The sequence below is a fragment of the Diabrotica virgifera genome, chromosome 10 (assembly GCF_917563875.1).
Source record: "Diabrotica virgifera virgifera chromosome 10, PGI_DIABVI_V3a".
Lineage (NCBI taxonomy): Eukaryota > Metazoa > Arthropoda > Insecta > Coleoptera > Chrysomelidae > Diabrotica > Diabrotica virgifera.
The window spans coordinates 126630608-126652479 of record NC_065452.1 but is presented as its reverse complement, the minus strand read 5'-3'; the positions used below and the strand labels follow the sequence as shown (position 1 = coordinate 126652479).

The following is a 21872-nucleotide window of genomic DNA, read 5'->3' as shown; positions in this document are numbered from 1 at the left end:
AGGTGATATTAATATTGATTTAAAAAAAAAATATATTCAATTCTAATGATTTTGTTTCCTATATAAACAAGCCAACGAGAGTAACAATAAATACAAAATCAATCATTGATCATATATTTATAAAAACACAAGCTAATCTAAAACAGCAAATTAGTATTGATCCGTTCGTTTTTCACACTGACATGACTGATCACTTCACTCCAGCCGTTTTTTTTTTATTTACACACATAAACCCGCATCAACCACTAAGGGTTATTAGCGGGGGGACATACACAAACAGTAAGATACATATTATTATATAAACATGCTTTACAATCTGTTGTATTGTTTAGTCATTTTGAGATAATTTAATAAGGAGTTTAGGTTTGAAGTCAGTACACTTTTAATATTGTCACTAAGAGCACACGCGATCCTTTCTTTCTGGTACACTGGACACTCGATAATTATATGTTTCACTGTCAGTTGCGTGTTGCAATTGGTACACATCGGAGCGGCCTCCTTGTTGAAGATATGCTTGTGTGTTAGTAACGTATGTCCTATTCGGAGTCGGTTGATGATGACTTGGTCTTTTCTATTTCTTGGTAACATGAGTTTAGTTCCTACTTGACTTAGGCATTCTTTTAGTTTGTTGTTAGTCTGATCCCAAGTAGTTTGCCACGTTCTGTGGACATGACCTTTGATATTTACTTTGTGATCAGTCCAAGGTATTTGATCTGTGATAGAAATACTTTGGTCGGTAGTTGCATTGCTTGCTAGAGAGTCCACTTCCTCGTTGCCAATTATTCCCATATGGGAAGGTACCCAGATGAAGAGAATATCTTTCTGTTGATTCTGTAGATAAGATAATTCTTCTTTGATTTTGAGAAGAATAGCGTGAGTTGTATATAGCTGTTTTATCCCAAGTAATGCGCTCATTGAATCGGTGATAATCACAAATTTGCTTTCATGGATAGAACCACATTTTTTCATTGCCTGGTGAATTGCTGTAAGTTCTCCGGTATATATACAACAATTTGTTGGGATTCGTACGGTAGACTTGATGTTTCCGCAGATATAAGCTGCAGCATGTCCTTCATCACATTTGGAAGCATCAGTGAAGATTCGATGAGTTGTTGGGTATTTGGAAATTAAATTTTTAAAAGCTTGCTGGATAAGGAAAGGATGTGTGGAATGTTTAGGGAGATCTTTTAGAGACATATCTATTTTTGGAGGATTGATCATCCAGGGAGGAAAATTTACATGAATGGGTATAGTGAGACTGAACTGTTCTAAATTAAAACCAATACGTTTTGTTCGCTCAGGAAATGGTAGCATATTTCTTGCAATGTTTTCGTAATGATCAGAAGATATATTTGTTCTGTAGAATATTGTTGAGTAGGTTACGTTGCTTTTGTTTGCTGAAATTCTGGCAACGTAATTCAGTGATAGAAGTTGCCTTCGTTGACTTAAAGGGAGTTCATTAGCCAGAACTTGTAAACTACTTACTGGACTAGTTCGTGTGGCACCTAAAACCAATCTCAAGCACGTATTTTGAATGTAGTTAAGTTTTTTTAAAGATGTTTTGTTAGCAGTATCGTAGCATAAACAGCCGTAATCTAATTTACTTCTTATTAATGATCTATATAGATTAAGTAAAGTTGTTGTATCAGCCCCCCAAGAGGTATTTGACAGCATTTTTAGTAGGTTAATTCTGGATTGGCAAGAACGTTGCAGATTCGTTACGTGGTTTTTCCATTTTAAGTCACGTTCAAAAGAAAGTCCTAAGAAATTTATTTCTTCTGACTGCTTCAGCATAACTCCGTTAAGTGTTAATTGAATATTAGGATAGTCTTTCCTTTTGCTAAAAATTAAATAACGTGTCTTTTCGCCAGAAAATATAAAACCCGTGTTTTGCGACCAGTTTTCAATTGTATGTAAGGCCGTTTGCAATATATGTGATCCCAGAGTTACATTATTTGTTTTTAGATAAATGACTAAGTCGTCTGCATATAGGCTAGTAAATACAGGCAGCTTTATTTGATGTATAATACTATTTATTGCAATCAGAAAGAGTGTAGGACTTAGAGTAGATCCTTGTGGAGTGCCATTTTGCAGTACTCGTCTGGAAGATGTGAATCCATTGGCTCTAACTCGAAAAGTTCGTGTTTCTAGAAAATTTTTAATAAACGACAACATATGCCCTTGGACATTCCATTCTTGAAGGGTTTTTAGTATAAGATGTCTCCATGTTGTGTCAAAAGCTTTTCTTATGTCAAAAAATACGGCAATAAGTTTTTGATTGTGCAGAAAAGATTCATGTACAGCTGATTCAAGGGTTATTAGATTGTCTGTTGTGGATCTACCCGTACGAAATCCACTTTGTCTGATACTTATTAGGTTATTGTTTTCGAGATACCATTTAAGACGATAATTAAGGATTTTTTCTAAAAGTTTGCAGGTACAGCAAGTAAGTGAGATTGGACGATAGGAATTTGGATCGTCTTTTGGTTTATTATATTTAAGGATTGGAATTATAGTTGCTTGCGACCATAGATCAGGAAAGTCGTGCTGAATGAAAATATTATTAAAAATATCAACTAATATTAGTTTTGCATTTAGAGGAAGATTTCGTAAGAAAAGAGGGTGGATATCATCAGGTCCTGGCGTCGAATTTTTTGCGCTTAAACAAAATTCTAATTCTTGAAGACTTATGGGTTTGTTTATTGGATTGTCGCTCTCGGTGATTTGTATATTTGACGATTCCATTAGATTTTTATATTCTAAAAAAGATATGCTATAGTTGGAATCACTAGAATTAAGTTCATATATATCTGCTAGTATTTCTGGAATAGCTACCTTGTTTGAATGCATTTGGTTATTGTATGATAGCGTATCTATGCCTCGGAAGTATTTTGTTCCTTTTATTCTGCGTACTTTGTTCCATATGTCGCCTATGGGAGTGGAAGGATTTATTGAAGCCACATACTTTTTCCAACTGTCTCGTTTTCCTTTCTTGATCAATTGTCTGCTTTTTGCTCTGAGATTTTTAAAAATTATAAGGTTATCGATAGTTTTATGTTTCTTATAAACGTTGAAAGCGTGTTTAGACAAAGTAAGTGCTTGCGCAATTTCGTTATTCCACCAAGGAACTGGCTGCCTTTTACTTGATTTTGTTTTCCCCACTGCGATTGTTGCTGCAGAAATAATAATATTATTAAATAGTTCCAGATTTTCGTTTGCGGTATTGGTTAAATTAAAGTTGTTTGTTTGTCCTTCTATAAGTGTTCGATGCAAATCCCAGTCAGCTGACTTTATTTTCCATGTTTGGTGAATTGGAAAAGTCAATATATCATTAGTATCTATGTTTATTGTGATAGGGAAATGATCACTATCATATAAATACCCCAGTGTCTATGTATGTGTCCCAGTATAATAAAGTAGCTAGCGACGGACTGCATAAAGAGAGATCTATAGCTGAAAATGTACCATTGTATGAATTGAACCTAGTAGATTTGCCAGTGTTCAGTAACACTAAATTTAAATTGTCGATGAGATTGTTTAAGAGATTACCACATTTGTCGGTTTTGTTACTTCCCCAGGTACTGTTGTGACAGTTAAAATCGCCTAATATTATTTTTGGGTGTGGAATTTGGTTTAAAACATTGCTTAGTTCAGTTATATCTAAATCAGTAGGATGAGGTAAGTATACGTTGCAAATATTGATTTTCAGTTTGCAGTTGTATTTCGGTTGACTCTATGTCATCCCTTACGAAAATTGCTGTTCCGCCGCTTGAATGATCTGTAACTCGGTTTCTTAGAAAAGGAACATAATTTTTTAATGTTACATTTTGATGTTTGAAATGGGTTTCTTCTATGCATATGACTAAAGGAAGATAATCGTTTATAAGAAGCTTGATGGATTCTATATGGGTAAAATAACCATTGAGGTTCCACTGTAATATGAATGTATTATTGGCCATTTTAACTATTTACTTGAGAACTTGATTCGTAGTCAGTTTCGTCAGTAGAAGAAAGACTGCTTAGAAGTAGTTTCTTCTTCAATCTGGTAATATTGTTTTTTAAACTTTTATTTTGTGTTTGAGAATATATAAAGTTTAGAAGTTCTTTGATTTCATCGCTTTCATTTGAATAATTTTTAGCAATAAGTTCAGGATGTTTTGAGTGAAGGGAATTTGACAGAAAATCACATATTTCATGAAAAGAAAGTGTGAAGGAAGGGATTCTATTTTCAATTTTTTCTTTAATTTCATTGAGAATATCTGGAATAGAATCTTGAGTTTTAGGCTTTTTATTTTTTTGTTTTTCAGTAGTGGGAGGAGGTAGGTCATTTTCAAGGATTTCGGGAGAAGTGGAAATTTGTCTTTTAGTAACATGAATAGCTTCAGAGATTTTTCTATCGCTTTCAATTACTGAATCTTGGGATATTTGTGGTTGTGACGAAATCTGTAGTTCTTTGTTTGTTTGTATGGAAGTGGTTTGGTCGTTTGTGGCTGATGTTAATTCGTGATTTTTTGTAATGTTAAGTTTCGGTTCCTTTAATGTCTGGGTACCTTCTTCGTGTTCTTTCCGTGGTTGTTCTTCTGGCTGGCTATATTCTTTATTGGCAGAGTTGAGTACGTTCACTTGATGGTCAGTTTCCGTTTGATTAATTGGACTACTTAATGATGATAAAGAAGGACAGTCAGAATCTTGATGTCCGACCGTCTTGCATCTGGAGCAGTTTAAACCGTCTATGGAAATGTATATTCTATATGATGTATTGTCGAATGAAATTAGGAATGAGTCAGGAATCGATGCATTTTCTAAAGGACTTATGAAGATTTGCCTTCTAAAGCTAAGCACGTGGCTATATTCCGGGTCTTGCATGCCTACTCGTAGAAACGTCATGTTGGAGACGGATTTTATACCCATAGTTTTTAGATGGTCTTCAATTATGCTATTAGGTATAGTAGGACATACACTTGATATGATTAATCTCTGGGCAGGAGTTATTAATCTTCTTACTTCAATTTGGTTGCCGTCAATAATTACATGTTTGTGGGAGCTAAGAAATTGGTCAACTATATATTTAGACGAGAGGTAGATGCAGATGCGGTTGTTTGCGATTCTGGATGCCCAAATAACGTTTTTGGGCTGTACTATTGATCCAACAGCTTTTACATATTCGAAAACTTGTATTCCTTGTATGGTTGAAAGTATGATACCTTGGTCTTTTGAAGGATGTTTAAAACTGTTTAATGCATGAGAGTAAGAGATATGTGACGTAGTCGGTGTATTTCGTGAAGTAGTAGCTAATTCCGGTTCAGCCATCGTCCCGTTGAAAATTTACATGCATTGGAACAGCGGATCTGAAGCCGGACCTGGCCTCTTAACAAAATTAGACGGCAGCCTAATTACTTGAATCAGCAAAAAGTTGTTGTCGATAATCGATAATTTGGATTGAAATCGATAAAATATTGCCTTTTAACTTCTGATTTTATGGTTAGATATAAATAATGCAATTTTATACTCACAGAATCGTTGGTTTTTTAACACACTGTCACATTTAAACTTTATCTTGCAAACAATGTAAAAATTAAATTATATTTCAACTTTTAACTACTTGAATTTATAAATTTGTCAGGAGTGATATAAAGCTGTAAGATTTGCTTGCTATCAGGACCGGACTCATGATATCCAGCCGTTTTGGTAAATAATCAAACTAAAAAAAACCCTACACCTGAATCTCCAGTCATAATTAAAAACCTTAATATCGGAAAATTACAACAGCTTCTAAAAAATGAACATTGGAATGATATTTATATAAACAAAATAGATTCTCAAGTTGCATATGATACATTTATAAATAACTTAAATAATTACATACAAACCTCTACGGAGGTAAAAAGTATGAATAAAAAAATATCAAAAATAAAACCCTGGATAACGGTGGGGCTGGTATCGTCAATCAAACGACGAGATTTTCTTAAAAAGAAATTATTAAAACAATTTTCACCAGCACTTAATGCTGAATATAAAAATTATAGAAACAAACTTAATAGTCTACTAAAAAAAACCAAGAATGACTTTTATCAAAATAAAATTCATGAAGTTGGTGGAAACACAAAAAAAATGTGGAATATTATAAATGATATCTCTGGTCGGAATCAAAAATCTAAAAACATTGAACACATATCAATTGTTAATGACAATATAACTGTAAGTAATAACAAAGAAAAAGCAGATATGTTTAATAATTTCTTTTCTAATATTGGTGCTGATATGGCAAATAGAATACCGGTGACAAGTATACCTGATAATTTTATTGCTAATGATAAGGTTGAATCTAGCTTATTCTTAAAACCAGTAACTAAAAATGAAGTAACAATACTAATATCAAAGTTAAAAAATAACTGTGCTCCTGGACCAGATAAATTGTATGCTAAAACAATAAAAAATATCAATGATCTAATCTCACAGCCTTTAACTCATATTATAAATTTGTGTTTTCAAAGTGGTAAAATACCACTACAATGGAAAGAATCTACAGTCACCCCCATTTTTAAATCCGAAAATTCGAGTAAACTGAACAACTATAGGCCCATTTCTTTAATAAATAATTTTGCTAAAATATTTGAAATGGCCCTAAAAGAAAGGTTGCTTGAATTTTTTCATATAAATAAGGTTATTTCAGATAAGCAATTTGGTTTTGTAAAAAAATCAAGTACAGAAAGGGCTGTAGTTGACCTACTGGAGAAAGTGATAGGAGCTGTGGATGAATCATTGAAATGCGTAGTGGTTTTCCTTGATTTAGCTAAGGCGTTTGACACGGTCTCTCATAAAATTCTCTTAGATAAACTAAGTAATTATGGGGTTAGGGGAATTGCACTAAATCTAATAGCAGATTATTTGTCGGAAAGAGCTCAACGAGTAAAAATTGGCCCAGAATTGAGTTCTGAAACTACAATAAAATTCGGAGTACCACAGGGAACAGTATTAGGACCACTTTTATTTAATATTTATCTGAACAATATCACAAGAATTAATAGTTTCAACGGCCACATTGTTTGATATGCCGATGACACAGCAATATTATTTATGGGGAAAACATGGGAGGAGGTTAAAACCAGCTCTGAAATGAACCTAAAACAGCTAAACTTATGGCTAAAATTTAACAAACTGACATTAAATATTAATAAAACAAAATATATCGCCTTTAGCCCAACAATTGTTGACCAACCTACAAATTTTCATATAAAATTGCATAACGCAAAATGTCAAGGACAAAATTGTGACTGTTCTTCAATAGAAAAAGTTTTCTCTATAAAGTATTTAGGTGTCTTCATAGATCAACATTTACGTTGGTCAGACCATATCACTCATGTCAGTAAACGAATAAGGGCTCTAATGCATAAATTTTATATCTTAAGAGATATTCTACCCAGGAAAAAATTAATCATGGTTTATACCTCGCTTGCAGAATCAGTCTTAAGATATTGTATTGTAGCATGGGGTGGCGCGTTTAACAAAACTCTTAACATTTTAGAAACAGTTCAAAATACTCTATTAAAAATAATTTTAAAAAAAAAGAAAACTGCATCCAACAAAAAAATTATATGATGAATCCGAGATATTTAGTGTTAAATCCCTCTACATCTACAACTGTGTTTTAAATGTTTATATAAACTCAAAAAAATTTAAATTTCAAAGCAACCGATTAACTCGATCAGTAACAAATATGGATATTAGTATTCAGCAGTTCAAAAAATCAGTAACACAAAGATACCTAATGTTCTTTGGACCTAAATTTTATAACATAATTCCTATACACATCAAACAAGAACCTAAATTATTTAAATTTAAAAAATACATAAAAACCTATCTAAAAACCCACTTACAATTATTTTTGGACGCAATGTCTTAATGTATGAACGACAGCATAATCAGAGTAGAATTTGGGTGTATATTGGTATTATAATTAACAAAGTATTCAGCAGCTAGAGAGGTTTACCGTCCGTCTTGTTCTGTTGCATTATCTCTTCGATAGTTAGGTATGTTACTTCTTAGTTCCAACCTTAATACTACTTTTATGTACAATTGATACAGTTTCGATTGACATAGTACAGTGCAAAACAGGCAACTCTTGCCTAGGCATGGTGCTGAGTCAGTCGATACTAATAATAATATAAGATCTAAATGTAAAATGTTGTACACACATATTTTTGAATAAATTTGAATTTGAAATTTTGAAAAAAGAAATATTACAAAGACAAAAGCAAAACCATAAACAGTGTCAACACAAAGAACAAATATTATAATATGTATTGGATAACAAAGCTAATAAGTTAAAGGAAAGAAAGAACATTACAATATAAAAAACAAACAAAGTTTAAGATTAAAAAATTGGTGATAGAAATTATATCACTAACATTGTATGTTCAACAAATGGTTTTTAAATCTATCCAAGGAATTGCAGAATATATTTAAGTCATTTAGAGAATTCGCAAGTCTAAGTGTTCGTGGTAAAAAATTGTTGTAAGTATAGTTATATCTATGAAAGCTTATGTGAAATGTTTGAGTTTGTCTTGTTGACTGAGTAGGTACAAAAAGACCAATTTTTGACAGAAGGTCAGGACAGCTACTATTACCATTAATAATGTTGAATAAGATTGTCAGATCTTTTCTTTTTCTACGGGTTTTTAATGAAGTAATATTCAATAATAATTCAATATCTGTGTAGCTACGATATATATGTTGTTTAAAAGCTAAGTATCTGAGAAAGGTATGCTGAACTCGTATCAATTTTATTTTTATGAACTAGATAATATGGAGACCACACAGAGGAACAAAAGATGAGATCTAACAAGTGAGCAATATAAAATTTTCATTGTATTTATATCTGTGAAATCACGAGATGTTCTTTTAATGAAACCAAGCATTTTCATAGACTTTTGGGCAACGGTACTAATGTGGTGTTTAAAGCTGAGTGAAGAGTCTAATATTATGCCTAGGTCTCTGATTTGTGTGCATGATTGCAATGTTTGATCGTTAATAGTATAGTCATGTGTTAGTAAATGGTGATTCCTACAGAAACGCATAATATAACACTTACCAACATTTAATTCCATGCCATTAAGAGAGCACCACTGGGATAATTTATTAATATCTGATTGTAGTCCAAGAGTATCATCATGAGATCTTATTATTGTAAAGCACTTAAGGTCATCAGCGAAAAGGAGAGCTTTTGTACAGGGCGCGAGGATATATATCCACTGATATATATCACGATATATATCGTGATATATATCATGATATTTATATAATATATATCGTGATTTATATCAGTACTTTATTTCGTACTAATTTTTACATAAGAAAGTTAAAATCAAGGACAATTGCTGTCGCCGTAGAAATTTGGATTCAACTGGACAAATATCTTGAGTGATCAACCAATTCAAATTAAGAACTTTTATTACAAAAGGAGGAATATGGCTCTAGGTTTGCCTCATTTTTTGGCAAACTTACTGAGACCATCGCTTTTTGGGAGAAAGACTTCTGCCGAACAAAAAGAACAGGTTTATGAATATTTTAATTCCACCAACACAGATTTTGTTCCGTTTGTAATGGCTCTAACTTCTAAGTCTAAACCTTTTCCGTCTTTCATGTATGGTCCAAATTTAAAAAAAAAACATCTCCATTATTACGGCGGAAGTCTCTTCCAATCGCTGAATCTGCTTGGCCTGATAAAAACATATTTATCGAACGAATTAATCAATTACTTACAGCAGTAGCCTCAACGGCAGGCATTGAGAAAGGTGCTTTTCAAGCTTTGGACTTACGGTGCATTCCAAATTACGAAATAATTTAGAAACCGAAAAGGCTGCTAAACTTGTATTCATATTTAAATATTTAAACAGTTCTTCATACCAAAAACATAACAATTTGGAATGGATTTGGCCTGAACAAGAAACTGAAAGAATGGAAAATGAAGAGGCAGAATTAATTCTTGGGTGCTTTACTAATCATTTTAATTAATTTTCTAAATTTTGATTTTATTTTTTAAACGTTCAGAATTTTAAGTTATTTTGGAAAAATAAAAATACCTATATGTTTAAATTAATGTTTTAAATATTTTTACTTAATTTAGTTGTTACTTGGATACTCGTATCATTTTGTTTTCCGTTTATGTAACATACTACCATACGTACGTTTATATTTTTGTATTTTTTTAAAGTATAAATATATCTTTTATACTGTTACATTCTACATTTAGAGTCTTATTTTGGTCAATTTAGTTTCTCTATTGAAATATTTTCCAAAATATATAAATATCACATTTTGGATATATATCGGATATATATCATATATATCCGAATTTTGATATTTATATAAATATCATGGATATTTTGTGCCCTGCTTTTGTATGGGAAAAACAAGTGGTAATATCATTAATGAATAGATTAAATAGTAGCGGTCCCAGGTGTGAACCTTGAGGAACACCTGAAGTTACAGGAAAATTGTTAGAATAATTGTGATTTACTCTAACCATTTGAGTTCTGTTTTCTAAATAACTACATAACCACCTAAATACCAGACCATCAATACCATAAGAACGTAATTTATGTAATAGAAGGTCATGGTTTATCTTATCAAAGGCTTTAGAGAAGTCAGTGTACACTGAATCAACCTGCAAACCCTCCTCCAGGGCTTCAGATAGGCAGTCAGTATAATTAAGTAGACTTAGCTCAGCAGATTTACCGGAAGAAAACCCAAACTGTGAGTTAGTAATAACACTAGAGCAGTCGTAAGTAAGAAATTCAGTTATAACGCTTTCAAATACTTTAGGGATAGTGCGTAGAATAGATATGGGGCGATAGTTCTTAATATCAGATTTAACACCTGATTTATAAATAGGAGTTACATAAGATTGTTTCCAGAAGTCGGGGAATTCACCAGAATCGAGAGAGGCATTGAAAATATGATAAAGTGGTCTAGATAGTATAAAGCTGCATTCTTTTAGAATAATAGGAGGAATCCCATCGGGTCCAGGTCCCTTATTAATATTCAGTTGTGACAATCTCTCATATATTTTTGATATTTGAATGTGGTAGGAAGATACACTAACGTTGAAGTGGATTTGGTTATGGTAATAATTTAGTCTTTGGTTGGTATACACAGATGAAAAATGATTGGCAAATAAATTGGATATATCATTTCCATGAGAGGCAATAGAATCGTTTAGTTTCATTGTGTCAGGTATTATATTGTTTTCTCTTTTGCTATTAACGAATTTCCAAAATGACTTAACGTTAAGTTTAATGGAGTTTTCAGTCTCATTAATATAATTAGTATAGCAATCCCTTGTTAAAAGTTTACATTGGGCTGTAAGTCGACTAAATTCTACATAGCTTTCTGGTGATCTGGTAGCTTTAAACATTTTATGAGCAATTTCTTTGTTATGTATTAATTCTTTAAGATTAGGTGTAAACCAGCAAGGAAATTTTTTATAACTTACTTTTTTTAGTGGAACATACAGGTTAATAATATAGTACAGAGAGTCATACAATATAGAAATCATTTCATTAAGTTGTTTATTATGTAAGAGATTGTCCCAGTCAATAGATTCAAAACTTTGGCGAATGGCTGTGTAATTTGCACTGCGAAACTCGTAGTAGTATTCCAAATTCCAAGAAACTGTTCTACTCCTGAAAAATATGATAAAAAAATTTTGTACTTAATATTATTGCTGTTCTGCCATATTCAAATAAAACGCGGTATGTGCAGCCAACTTAAAACCGAGAAATCGGCTCTCAAAGTTTTTTCTCAGGACTCTATTTATGTTGCAACTTTTTAAAGCAAAACATGTTCTAATGATAGTTGAACATTATTTAAAAATATATTCTTAAAAAAATCATGTTTTTATCAAAGCTGTAAATAAAAAGTCAGATACCGCGTTTTAATTGAGCAGCAGACATATTACTGGATCAGAAATAGTGCCATATCTGCGTTTTATTTACAAATAGGATTTTTTACAAGGAATAATAGTTACCAGAAAAGAAAACTAAATAGCTTATAATTGTCTATTATATATCAAAATACCTACATGTCATAAATGTTCAAAATACAAAGAATACGCAGTACAAATACGACTGAACGAATATTAGATTTTTGCAACACGAGTCTCGATAAAAACACGGTAAATGCGCTGTGCTCAATTAAAAAACGGCACATGATACTCGCTAGCACATACCGCTTTTTAGTTGAGTACTCTGTAGATACCGCATTTTAATTAAGCAACTGTTGAAATTTAGCACATACAGCATATTCCAATTAGTTTATTTTGGTAGTAAATAAAATGATACGGCTTTCAGACATTGCAGAAGCATAAATAAGGTCACAAGGAAATCACATATAGCAAAAACTCGATTTTTAACTTTTTTGCAGATACCGCGTTTTAATTGAGGATGGAAGTGTTGCTGTAATGAATTAAAGCAGCTGTAGATACCGCATTTTAATTAAGCAACTGTTGAAATTTAGCACATACAGCATATTCCAATTAGTTTATTTTGGTAGTAAATAAAATGATACGGCTTTCAGACATTGCAGAAGCAAAATAAGGTCACAAGGAAATCACATATAGCAAAAACTCGATTTTTAACTTTTTTGCAGATACCGCATTTTGATTGAGGATGGAAGTGTTGCTGTAATGAATTAAAACAGATAACATATAACATGGTTAACAAAATTGATGACTAATTCGTTATTGTTTTTTAGAATGATCTCTGTGATGTGTCCCGATGATAGTTGGGTGGCTAAATGGCAAAGAATTAGTGAGTATTTAAACACTATACAATTTTAAATTTGCACCAATTTTTTTATATATCGATGGCTTAAAGCACACTTATTGTATGTATGTGCATGTACTTTTTGAGAAAATCGAGTTTAAATGTTTTTGCGCGTGTAGTACACAGTTTTGAAATGTCATTTATACTACATCAAACGCGTTAGGACATGCAATGTCTGTGCAGGATGATAGACTGTTAGGAGGTCATCAAGGTACAGTGCATAACTCAATAATAGAAAAAAATGGACATAAAATAAGTGTGTTTTAAGCCATCTATATATTAGCACAGAGCCAAGCAGGCTCAGGGCTTGGTTTACAATTCCTCCATTCCTGTTTGTTACTTGCTTTTTCTTTTTAATTGCTTACATTGAGATATCTCAGGTCATCATTAACTTCATGACTCCATCTGGTCCTAGGTCTCCCTTTTCTCTTTTTACCACCTATTACACACACCCAAACTTATATGGAATCATCGGATATTTCTTACTATTTCGTGCGAATTTAAAAAAACGAACACACAAGTCAAACAATATTTATTTTAAAGCAATTTAATAACAAATACATAACAATTAAATAAAACAATAAAGTATTTAACAAACAAATTGAAAGTAGTTGTTTTAAAGTCAATAGCATACAAAATTTTAATGTAAAACGAATAATGTTAAAATTGTTTTTATTTTTTTTTTGTATTTTGTGGTAGTCAGTGTTATCACCTCTAGTCCTTATGCAAGCTTCAGTTTGCGTGGGCACGCTCATAATCAAATTATCAACATTTTGTTGTGGTAGGTTGCTCCATCCTTTAAGAGCAGCTTGTACTAGCCGTTCGGTGTTTTGTGGACTATTCCGGCGAGCTCTAATTTTTCTTTTAAGCATATCCTACAAATACTCTATAGGATTGAGCTCGGGTGAGCAAGCAGGCCACTCCAAACAAGGGATACCTTCTGCTTCAATGATGTCTGTAGTCACTCTAATGCTAATGGTATGTGGAGGTCCATTGTCATGCAATAAAATTAAATTTTCTCCTGTTGCACCTCTCCAGAGCCTGACTACAGGTTATCAACATACCAGTGAGCAGTTAAAGTTGATTGGATAAAAATTAAAGGAGTTTTTTTACGGATCATAATTCCTCTGATCTGACAGATCTGACAGTTTTCGTTCTTGCTGGTCTTCCTCGACCTCTAAGTACACGATTTCGTGGGTCATCTGTTTTTACACAAATCCTGACTTTTTTTAAAATGGCACATTTTGTCAATTCCCAATGTTCCAGTTTTGGTGGTGAAGACACCAATTTAGGCGATCAATTTTGTGCTGCCTGGAAAACTCGGGAACCCATAACTGTCTCCTGCTGTATACTTCTTGGTACGAACTCTTCTTCTTTACACCTGTAGCTTCCAAAAGCTGCCTTTGGAGCTGCAGGTGAGAAATGGTTAGGTGTCTTCCAGGTTATTGGACAATTAAACGATCGTAGAGAGCCGTTATTACTTTTGGCGACTTTTCCTTGCTTTATTTTTGAGCTTTCCTAGTTCCTCTTATCTAGCATAGGTTTTGGACAGAACGCCCCGTATTACGCCTAGCTCTACAGCTATGTCTCTCTGAGAACATTACTTTCTCCACAAGACCAACAATATTTCCTCGTTGTAAGTTTGATAACCCCACCTGAGGCATATTTTCGTTTTTGGACGCAAAAGTTAGTTTATTTATTTTTGTTCAGTTTGCAACTAAAGCAAATAACCTACACCGTACCGAGCTGTACTATCCGATTGTCTTATATATTTGTTTATTTTCAATAAAAACCTTTATTTTTTGCAACAATAATAAGTTTTTTCAAAAGAAATAAATATTACCTTGAAATACATGGTGACTCCATATAAGTTTGGGTGTGTGTTTAGCGCTTAACAAGATTTTTAGCATTCTATCTTGGATCATTCTGTGGATATGTCCTGAACATCTAAGTCTTTGTGCTCTTACTACTGCAATTATATTAGGTTCCTTATATAATTCTTCTAACTCTTTGTTTGCTCTTCATGTCCACTGATTGTTTATCATTTCCCCCCAAAATATCCTTCGAAGTATTTTTCTTTCCCATACTTGTAACATTGATCGCTCAGTTTTTGCCATAGTCTAGGTTTCTGAGGCATACGTAACTATTGGTCTTCTTCTTCTTCTACGGCACTACAGCCCAAATTGAGCCTTGGCCTCCTTTATTTTTTGCCTCCACCCTTGCTTGTCTGTGGCTGCTCTTCTCCATACACGGACTCCTAAAATGGCTTGTGCGTCGCTGTTTACTGTGTCTTCCCAGCGCTTTCCAACCGGTCTCTTTCCCTGCATTCTAGCATTCAGTGCTCTTTTTGGTAGCCTATCCTCTCCCATTTTTATCACATGTCCGGCCCATTGCAATCTTTGTATTCTAATGAAGTCTGACAGGGGGGTTTTCTTATAAAGTTGATAAAGTTCGTTGTTGTATCGACTTCTGAAGATTCCGTTTTCCCTCACAGGTCCTAGTATTCTCCTCAGTACTTTCCTTTCGAATGTGTCGAGTTTGTTTTTGGATGTTTGTTTCAGGACCCAGGCTTCACTGCCATAGCATGTTATTGGTCGAATTAAAGTTTTATAGATTCTCATCTTTGTATTTCGGTGGACACTTTTAGACCGAAATATATGGGAGAGGGCAAAATAAGCTCTGTTTGCCTGCGTTATTCTCTTCCGCATTTCTCCATCTTCTGATCCATCAGCATATATTTCTACTCCCAGGTATGTAAACTTTCCAACCGTTTCAATATCATCTTCATGTATAATGTTTTGTGGGACTATATTTCTTCTCGTGTGAGTCATTATTTTTGTTTTTTTCTGTGTTAATTTCCAGACCTAGCATTTTTGTTTGTGTTTTAACTCTGCGTATGTTTCCTGTGCTCCTGTTGATGTTCTACTCTAACTACTTAACTACTCTACTCTACTTAACTATTGGTCTTATTACAGTTTTATACATTCTTAAATTAGCTGCTTTGGGCATCTTTTAGCTTCTGAGTATTCTATTGAGTGCATACATGCAACAATTTCCTGACATTTGTCTTGTGTTTCTTTCTCACAGATACTTAGTCTACTAGAAAATAAAGTCCCTAAATATTCAAATCTCTCTACTTCTTCAAATTTATACATTTTTCCTTCATTTCATCCGTTGTTATTATTAAATAATATCCCTGTTCAAATACTAATATTTTCAATTAATTATAAATGGTTTGTAGGTCGCTTAAGCAGAGGTGTGTATGCCATTTCTGTATCTGGTACCTTACCCAAGAGTATAATAAAGGATTTGAAAAGCAGGGGCATTACATATAAGAGTAGAGATACAAGTCAAAGATAAGGAACATAAATACTTTAGAGTAATATAATTTAGAATATAATGTAAACTTAACTTAATTAGTTATTTATTATATCTATAACTGGATGGTGTCATGCAAAAAAAATCAACCCACACCCCACACAAGTCTGATTTTGAGATAAAAAGCTTCAAAGTCTATAATGTGTTGCAAATCACATGTTTAAACAAAAGTAAAAGCCTTAATAATAAATACCATATTTTGTAACTTAAAAATATATATAAATAAAATGAACATTTTATCTTTTTTGCTATTAGAACTATGGCACTTCTAGTTGTAAAGATTCATCAACTTACAACTACGAAACGAAACTTACAACAACAATGAAAAATCAACAACTATATATGAGTACTTATCCTTTTATACAGGGATGTGCCAAAATATATAGTGAGAACCTAAATTTAAAGTCTTGAGGTTACATTTGCATATTTTATCATATTCTAAGCAAAGTAATGTCACCTTTATATTAATTTACACTTAAAATTTTCGTCACTGTTTCTTTATGGTAATACATAAGTATCAGGTCCTTCAAGTAGGTCCTACATAGCTCTCAGATAGAGAAATTCGTTTAAAATTTATCTTGGTTTAAGAAATATTAAGTAACTTTTAAAATGAAGTAAAACACCCCCTGGTGTAGTTGGTATAAAATTTAATTAAGAATTAAAATTTTAAAAATCCAAAAGGATTACATTCATTCTTCAGAACGAACGTTTTCGGAATTATCAGTCCATCATCAGTGAACTCAGTGTCCTTGCAAAATAGCCACAATGCCAAACACTGGTTGGATTAAATGTTTAATCTACATTATAAATACAAGAAAATGATGCGACTTAAAGTCGATGGCAATGAATTGCCTCCAGAAAAGGTGAGTACTTTACTTTTACATAGTTTTTACATCTGCTTTGGACCACTCTTACTTTTACACAGTTTTTACATCTGTTATGGACCACAGCAGACTAGCGTGGCCCAAAGCAGATGTAAAAACTATTTAAAGTAGAGTACTCGCATGTTTCTCGAGGAAATCCATTGTCATTGACTTTAAGTCGCATTATTTTCTATAATGTAGATTGAACATTTAATCGAATCAATGTTTGGAATTGTGGCTATTTTGCAAGGACATTGAAGTTCACTGATGATGGACTTAGAAGTCCGAAAACGTTTGTTCTAAACAATGAATGTACTTTTGGATTTTTAAAATTTTAATTTTTAATTAAATTTTATACAAACTACGCGTATCTGTTTTGAGATCCAGGGCGCATCTGTTTTGAGATGGACGTTGAGAGGTGACTCAAGTTTTTTTGCAGAAATTGCTTGAAAATAGCTCAAATAATAATATTTGAGTTATCCTCCCACTCAAAATGGTCCGGAACATTGTTTAAATAATCAAAATGTCAAAATATGAACGAAAAATTCGATTTTTTTATTGGTTTTTTGATTATAACTTTAAAACTATTCATTTCTGAGAAAAGTAGTACTAACATAAAAGTGGCGTAATTAAATTTCCTACAATACAAAATTGGTTAAAAAATTAAAAAATAGTCACCCTTGTTGCAAAATAGCAATAATTGCGAAAAACACCATACAAAAACAACTATTCGCATTTTACGGTTTTCAACCATTTACGCTACACTTAGGACCTTCATATTTTACCCAGAAAAACTTTGATATAGTAAAACAACACCGTAAATTTCATTAAGATCGGTTTAATAGATTTTGCAAAATAAATTTTGCAATCCAGCTTTCGCAAAAGAAATTCATTTTTTTTTAATGTTGCAGGACTGAAAATAAAGCAGGTAGCAAGTTGAATTTTTTTTTGCTTGTAGAAGTGTACTGTATCTTTCATTTGCAATTTGCAAAATTAAAATCGATTAATTACCACGGCGTCAGGAAATTTTTTAAATAAACAGTAATTTTTGGTGCTACGCGCAGGACAGCGGTGTTCGATTCACACAAGTTGATTTCCATCAAAATTTCTTCCAATCTTTATCTAATATATTATTTTCTTACTCTTTATTTTGTTGTATTTTAATATTTTAATTCCACAAAAATCAAACTAATTTTATTATTGTTTGTGAAATATTGTTTAAACAATTGCATATGTTTAAAAATAATAAACTTTTATTCTCTCAAGTTAAAATATATGAACAAAGAAAGTTTTTGCTAAAAAAAGTGTTATTTCAAAAGTAATAAACAAATTTATTTATTTATTTATATCGAAATGTAATAAAAATTAAAATGCATTATCAAAGGTCATTGGAATGCCCAATCAGAGCAAACTGTCCGCTGTCCTGCACGTAGCACCAATAATTAATGTTTATTTAAAAAAATAAAAAGATTTTAATTTTGCAAATTGCAAATGAAAGGTACATTACACTTCTATACGCAAAAAAATTCAACTTGCTATCTGCTTTATTTTCAATACTGTAACATTTTGAAAAAATGAATTTTTTTGCGAAAGCTGGATTGCAAAATCTATTAAACCGATTTTAATAAAATTTACAGTGCTGTTTTACTGTATCATAAAGTTTTTTTGGGTGAAATATGAAGGTCCTAAGCGTAGCATAAATGGTTGAAAAACGTAAAATGCGAATACTTGTTTTTGTATGGTTTTTTTGGCAATTATTGCTATTTTGCAACAAGGGTGACTATTTCTTAAATTTTTAACCAATTCTATATTGTAGGAAATTTAATTACGCAACTTTTATGTCAATACAACTTTTCTCGGAAATGAATACTTTTAAAGTTATAATCAAAAAACGAAGAAAAAAATCGAATTTTTCCTTCATTTTTTGAAATTTTGATTATTTAAACAATGTTCCGGACCTTTTTGAGAATGAGGATAACTCAAATATTATTATTTGAGTTATTTTCAAGCAATTTCTGTAAGAAAATTTTAGTCACCTCTCAACGTCCAAATGTACTAATATTTTTACAGATGCGCCCTGGTCTATAGTGAGTTTTTTACTTCACGTTAAAAGTTACTTAACTAGATGGTATACAGCCCACTTTTGGGAACTATCTCGTTTTATTGAAATATTAAATAATTAAAATTAAAATATGGCTTTTGAAGCATAAAAAAGTTTATGAACGCCAATGTGGGTTGATACAGGATGTTGAGTGTTTATTGCCTAATGAACTCAAAATAGCTTTGAATATTCGATTGTGTGTTAAAATTTTAACTGTTAAGGTACTAGTACACTTTAGAAGACCAAAAATAAGCATTTTTTCAATATGTTTTTCCTCAGAACCTTTATTAAAAATGAACATAAAACTTTTTACACATTAATGTCTAACTCTTGGAAAATACAAAAAATATCTTTTTTTCATTTATCCACGTACACTAATATTGTAGAGGGCGCCAAAGTCGAGGCTTAAAAAAAAGTAGTTCCGATGGTTAATCTCAGGAATGGGATCTCTGAAACAAAAAAATCGTACGGCATTTGAAAAAGGAAGGTTTCTTACGTGACAATTTACCACCGTTAATGAAAATTTCCGAAAAAAAAGGTTTTCCGGAAATTTGAAAAAAAATTGTAAAAAAATCGCCCGTTCTTCTTCATTTTTTCATGGTTAAAAAATTTTTATTTTTTATTTTTTGGTCAAATTGTGGTAAATTGTCACGTAAGAAACCTTCCTTTTTCAAATGCAGTACGATTTTTTTTGTTTCAGATATCCCAATCCTGAGATTAACTGTCCGCCATCATTTTTCGAGGCCTAGACTTTTGCGCCCTCTACAATATTAGTGTACATGCATAAATGAAAAAAGATATATTTTTTGTACTCTCTAAGAGTATAGATATTAATATGTATAAAAAAATATGAAAAAAAATTTTTTAAGAAACGTTTTTCTTTAGTTACGAGTGACTAAAATTAAAAATATAAAAAAATCAACCAAAAAGCAAAAAATAAAAAAAATTGAAAAAATCATTGAAAACACATTCGTCAAAGAAAATCGTGGTGCGTCTTCATCGAATAAACGGTTTTCGCCCCACGCTTTTCTTTAACGAATGTGTTTTCAATGATTTTTAAATTTTTTTATTTTTTGCTTTTTGGTTGATTTTTTATAATATTTTTAATTTTAGTCACTCGTAACTAAAGAAAAGCGTTTCTTAAAAATTTTTTTTTCATATTTTCTTATTTTTTACTTTTTACTCTTACCCTTTTCAAACATTAAAATATATCGTCATGTTTATTAAAATATGTATAAAATATATGATGTGCTAACATGAAAAGTGGTCGGAATCGGCAAAAAATTTGAAACTTTATTGTTTATTTATGAAGCATAACGTAAACAATTAATGTAAAAAGTGAAATTATGTATAGTACATATCACTAGCTACAATCCGTAAAAGTTTCAAGTTTTTACATTGCAAAAAACAAGAGAATCTAAGCATTTTCCATTAAAATCGTTTTTTTTTTATTTAAACAATTAATAAACATAGAGAGAGATTTACTTTATTGATACAATGTACCAAAAGGCCATCGACCGAAGTCTTTCAGCCACTAATAAACATAAAAAAAATTGTTTTATTGACTATTCGTGTATTGTTCCCGCGAATGCCTATGTCTGCAAATTTTCATTCATTTGCATTGGGGAAAAGCAGTCAAATTAACGTCCAAAGATTTGACGCAAACTATTGAACTAAATAAAAGCGTTTAAAAAAGTTTTATTGAAAAAAAAAAAGATTATTTTTGGTCTTCTAAAGTGTACTAGTACCTTATCATTTTTGCATAATTTAAATAACAATATACTCTTCCATATGATTAGGATAACTCAATTTTTAATGTTTTGAGTAATTACTTTTTGTCGAGGATATACGATCAAAGTTCGAGCCCCGGCCGGTGAATAAAAACATAAAAAGGCTAACATCGTAGTCTAAAATTCTAAAGAATCAATGGCTTGGTCTGGAATAAGCTGGTGTCTGATCGGCCTATGGGGGAGTGGTACGGCAAGGAATAAGGGCTTATGGCTCGGTTGTACTCCTCCATAGATTTCTATGTAACTACTTTTTGCATAACACCATCCAACTGATGTAGGTAGTTTTATTTTTAAGACTTGTGATCATTTTCATTTCATAAAAATGGTGTACATTATTGTAATATATCCATTATACCATTTATACTGTCTTTTGAATTAGTAATTTGAAAACAGATAAAATAAAATAAGTTCTTCTGATGATATTTCTAAATTAAACAAATAAATTGTGAGTATATCATACATCAAGATTTGGAAGGAAAAAATTGCTCTTTCAAAGGAAGAATCATTGATTATAATAAAACGTGAATTATAAATAAGTTAAGGAATAGTAACACTATGAGATAAAGAGCTCTCAAATACTGAAATAGCCTTTGATTTTCTGCTGCTGTATTTTGGTCAAATCTTAAAAGCATTAAAAAGAAATAAAAATTTGAGTCCAATTCTTTAATTTTTTTAACGGTAACCTCCCCACAATTACTTTTCTCTTGTAGCCCGATCAGGGAACACAAAATTTGACGAAAACCTCCAAAAAGATAAATGAAGGATGAAAATTTGGGAATAGGTAGTTGAAATTGTCTATTATTATATAAGAAAAGATTTACAATTCTACATCCCCTCCATTTTACAAAAATTGGGAAATACGGGGTGAAAAATATTTTCTCGGGAATGAAAAAATATACGTTCAAAATAGGCCCGG

At 31.8% G+C, this 21872-nt stretch overlaps 1 protein-coding gene across 1 annotated transcript in view; it reads left to right on the top strand.

Moving 5' to 3' along the window:
- Nucleotides 1-21315, top strand: part of LOC126878509 (transcription elongation factor SPT4-like) — a 36564-nt gene extending 15249 nt beyond the window's left edge. Inside the window, exons 3-4 of the mRNA XM_050641261.1 lie at nucleotides 12754-12809; nucleotides 16066-21315. Of these exons, the coding sequence (XP_050497218.1) occupies nucleotides 12754-12809; nucleotides 16066-16184 (175 nt within the window). The 3' untranslated portion in view covers nucleotides 16185-21315. The remainder of the gene's footprint in view (nucleotides 1-12753; nucleotides 12810-16065) is intronic.
- The last annotated feature ends 557 nt before the right edge of the window (nucleotides 21316-21872 follow it).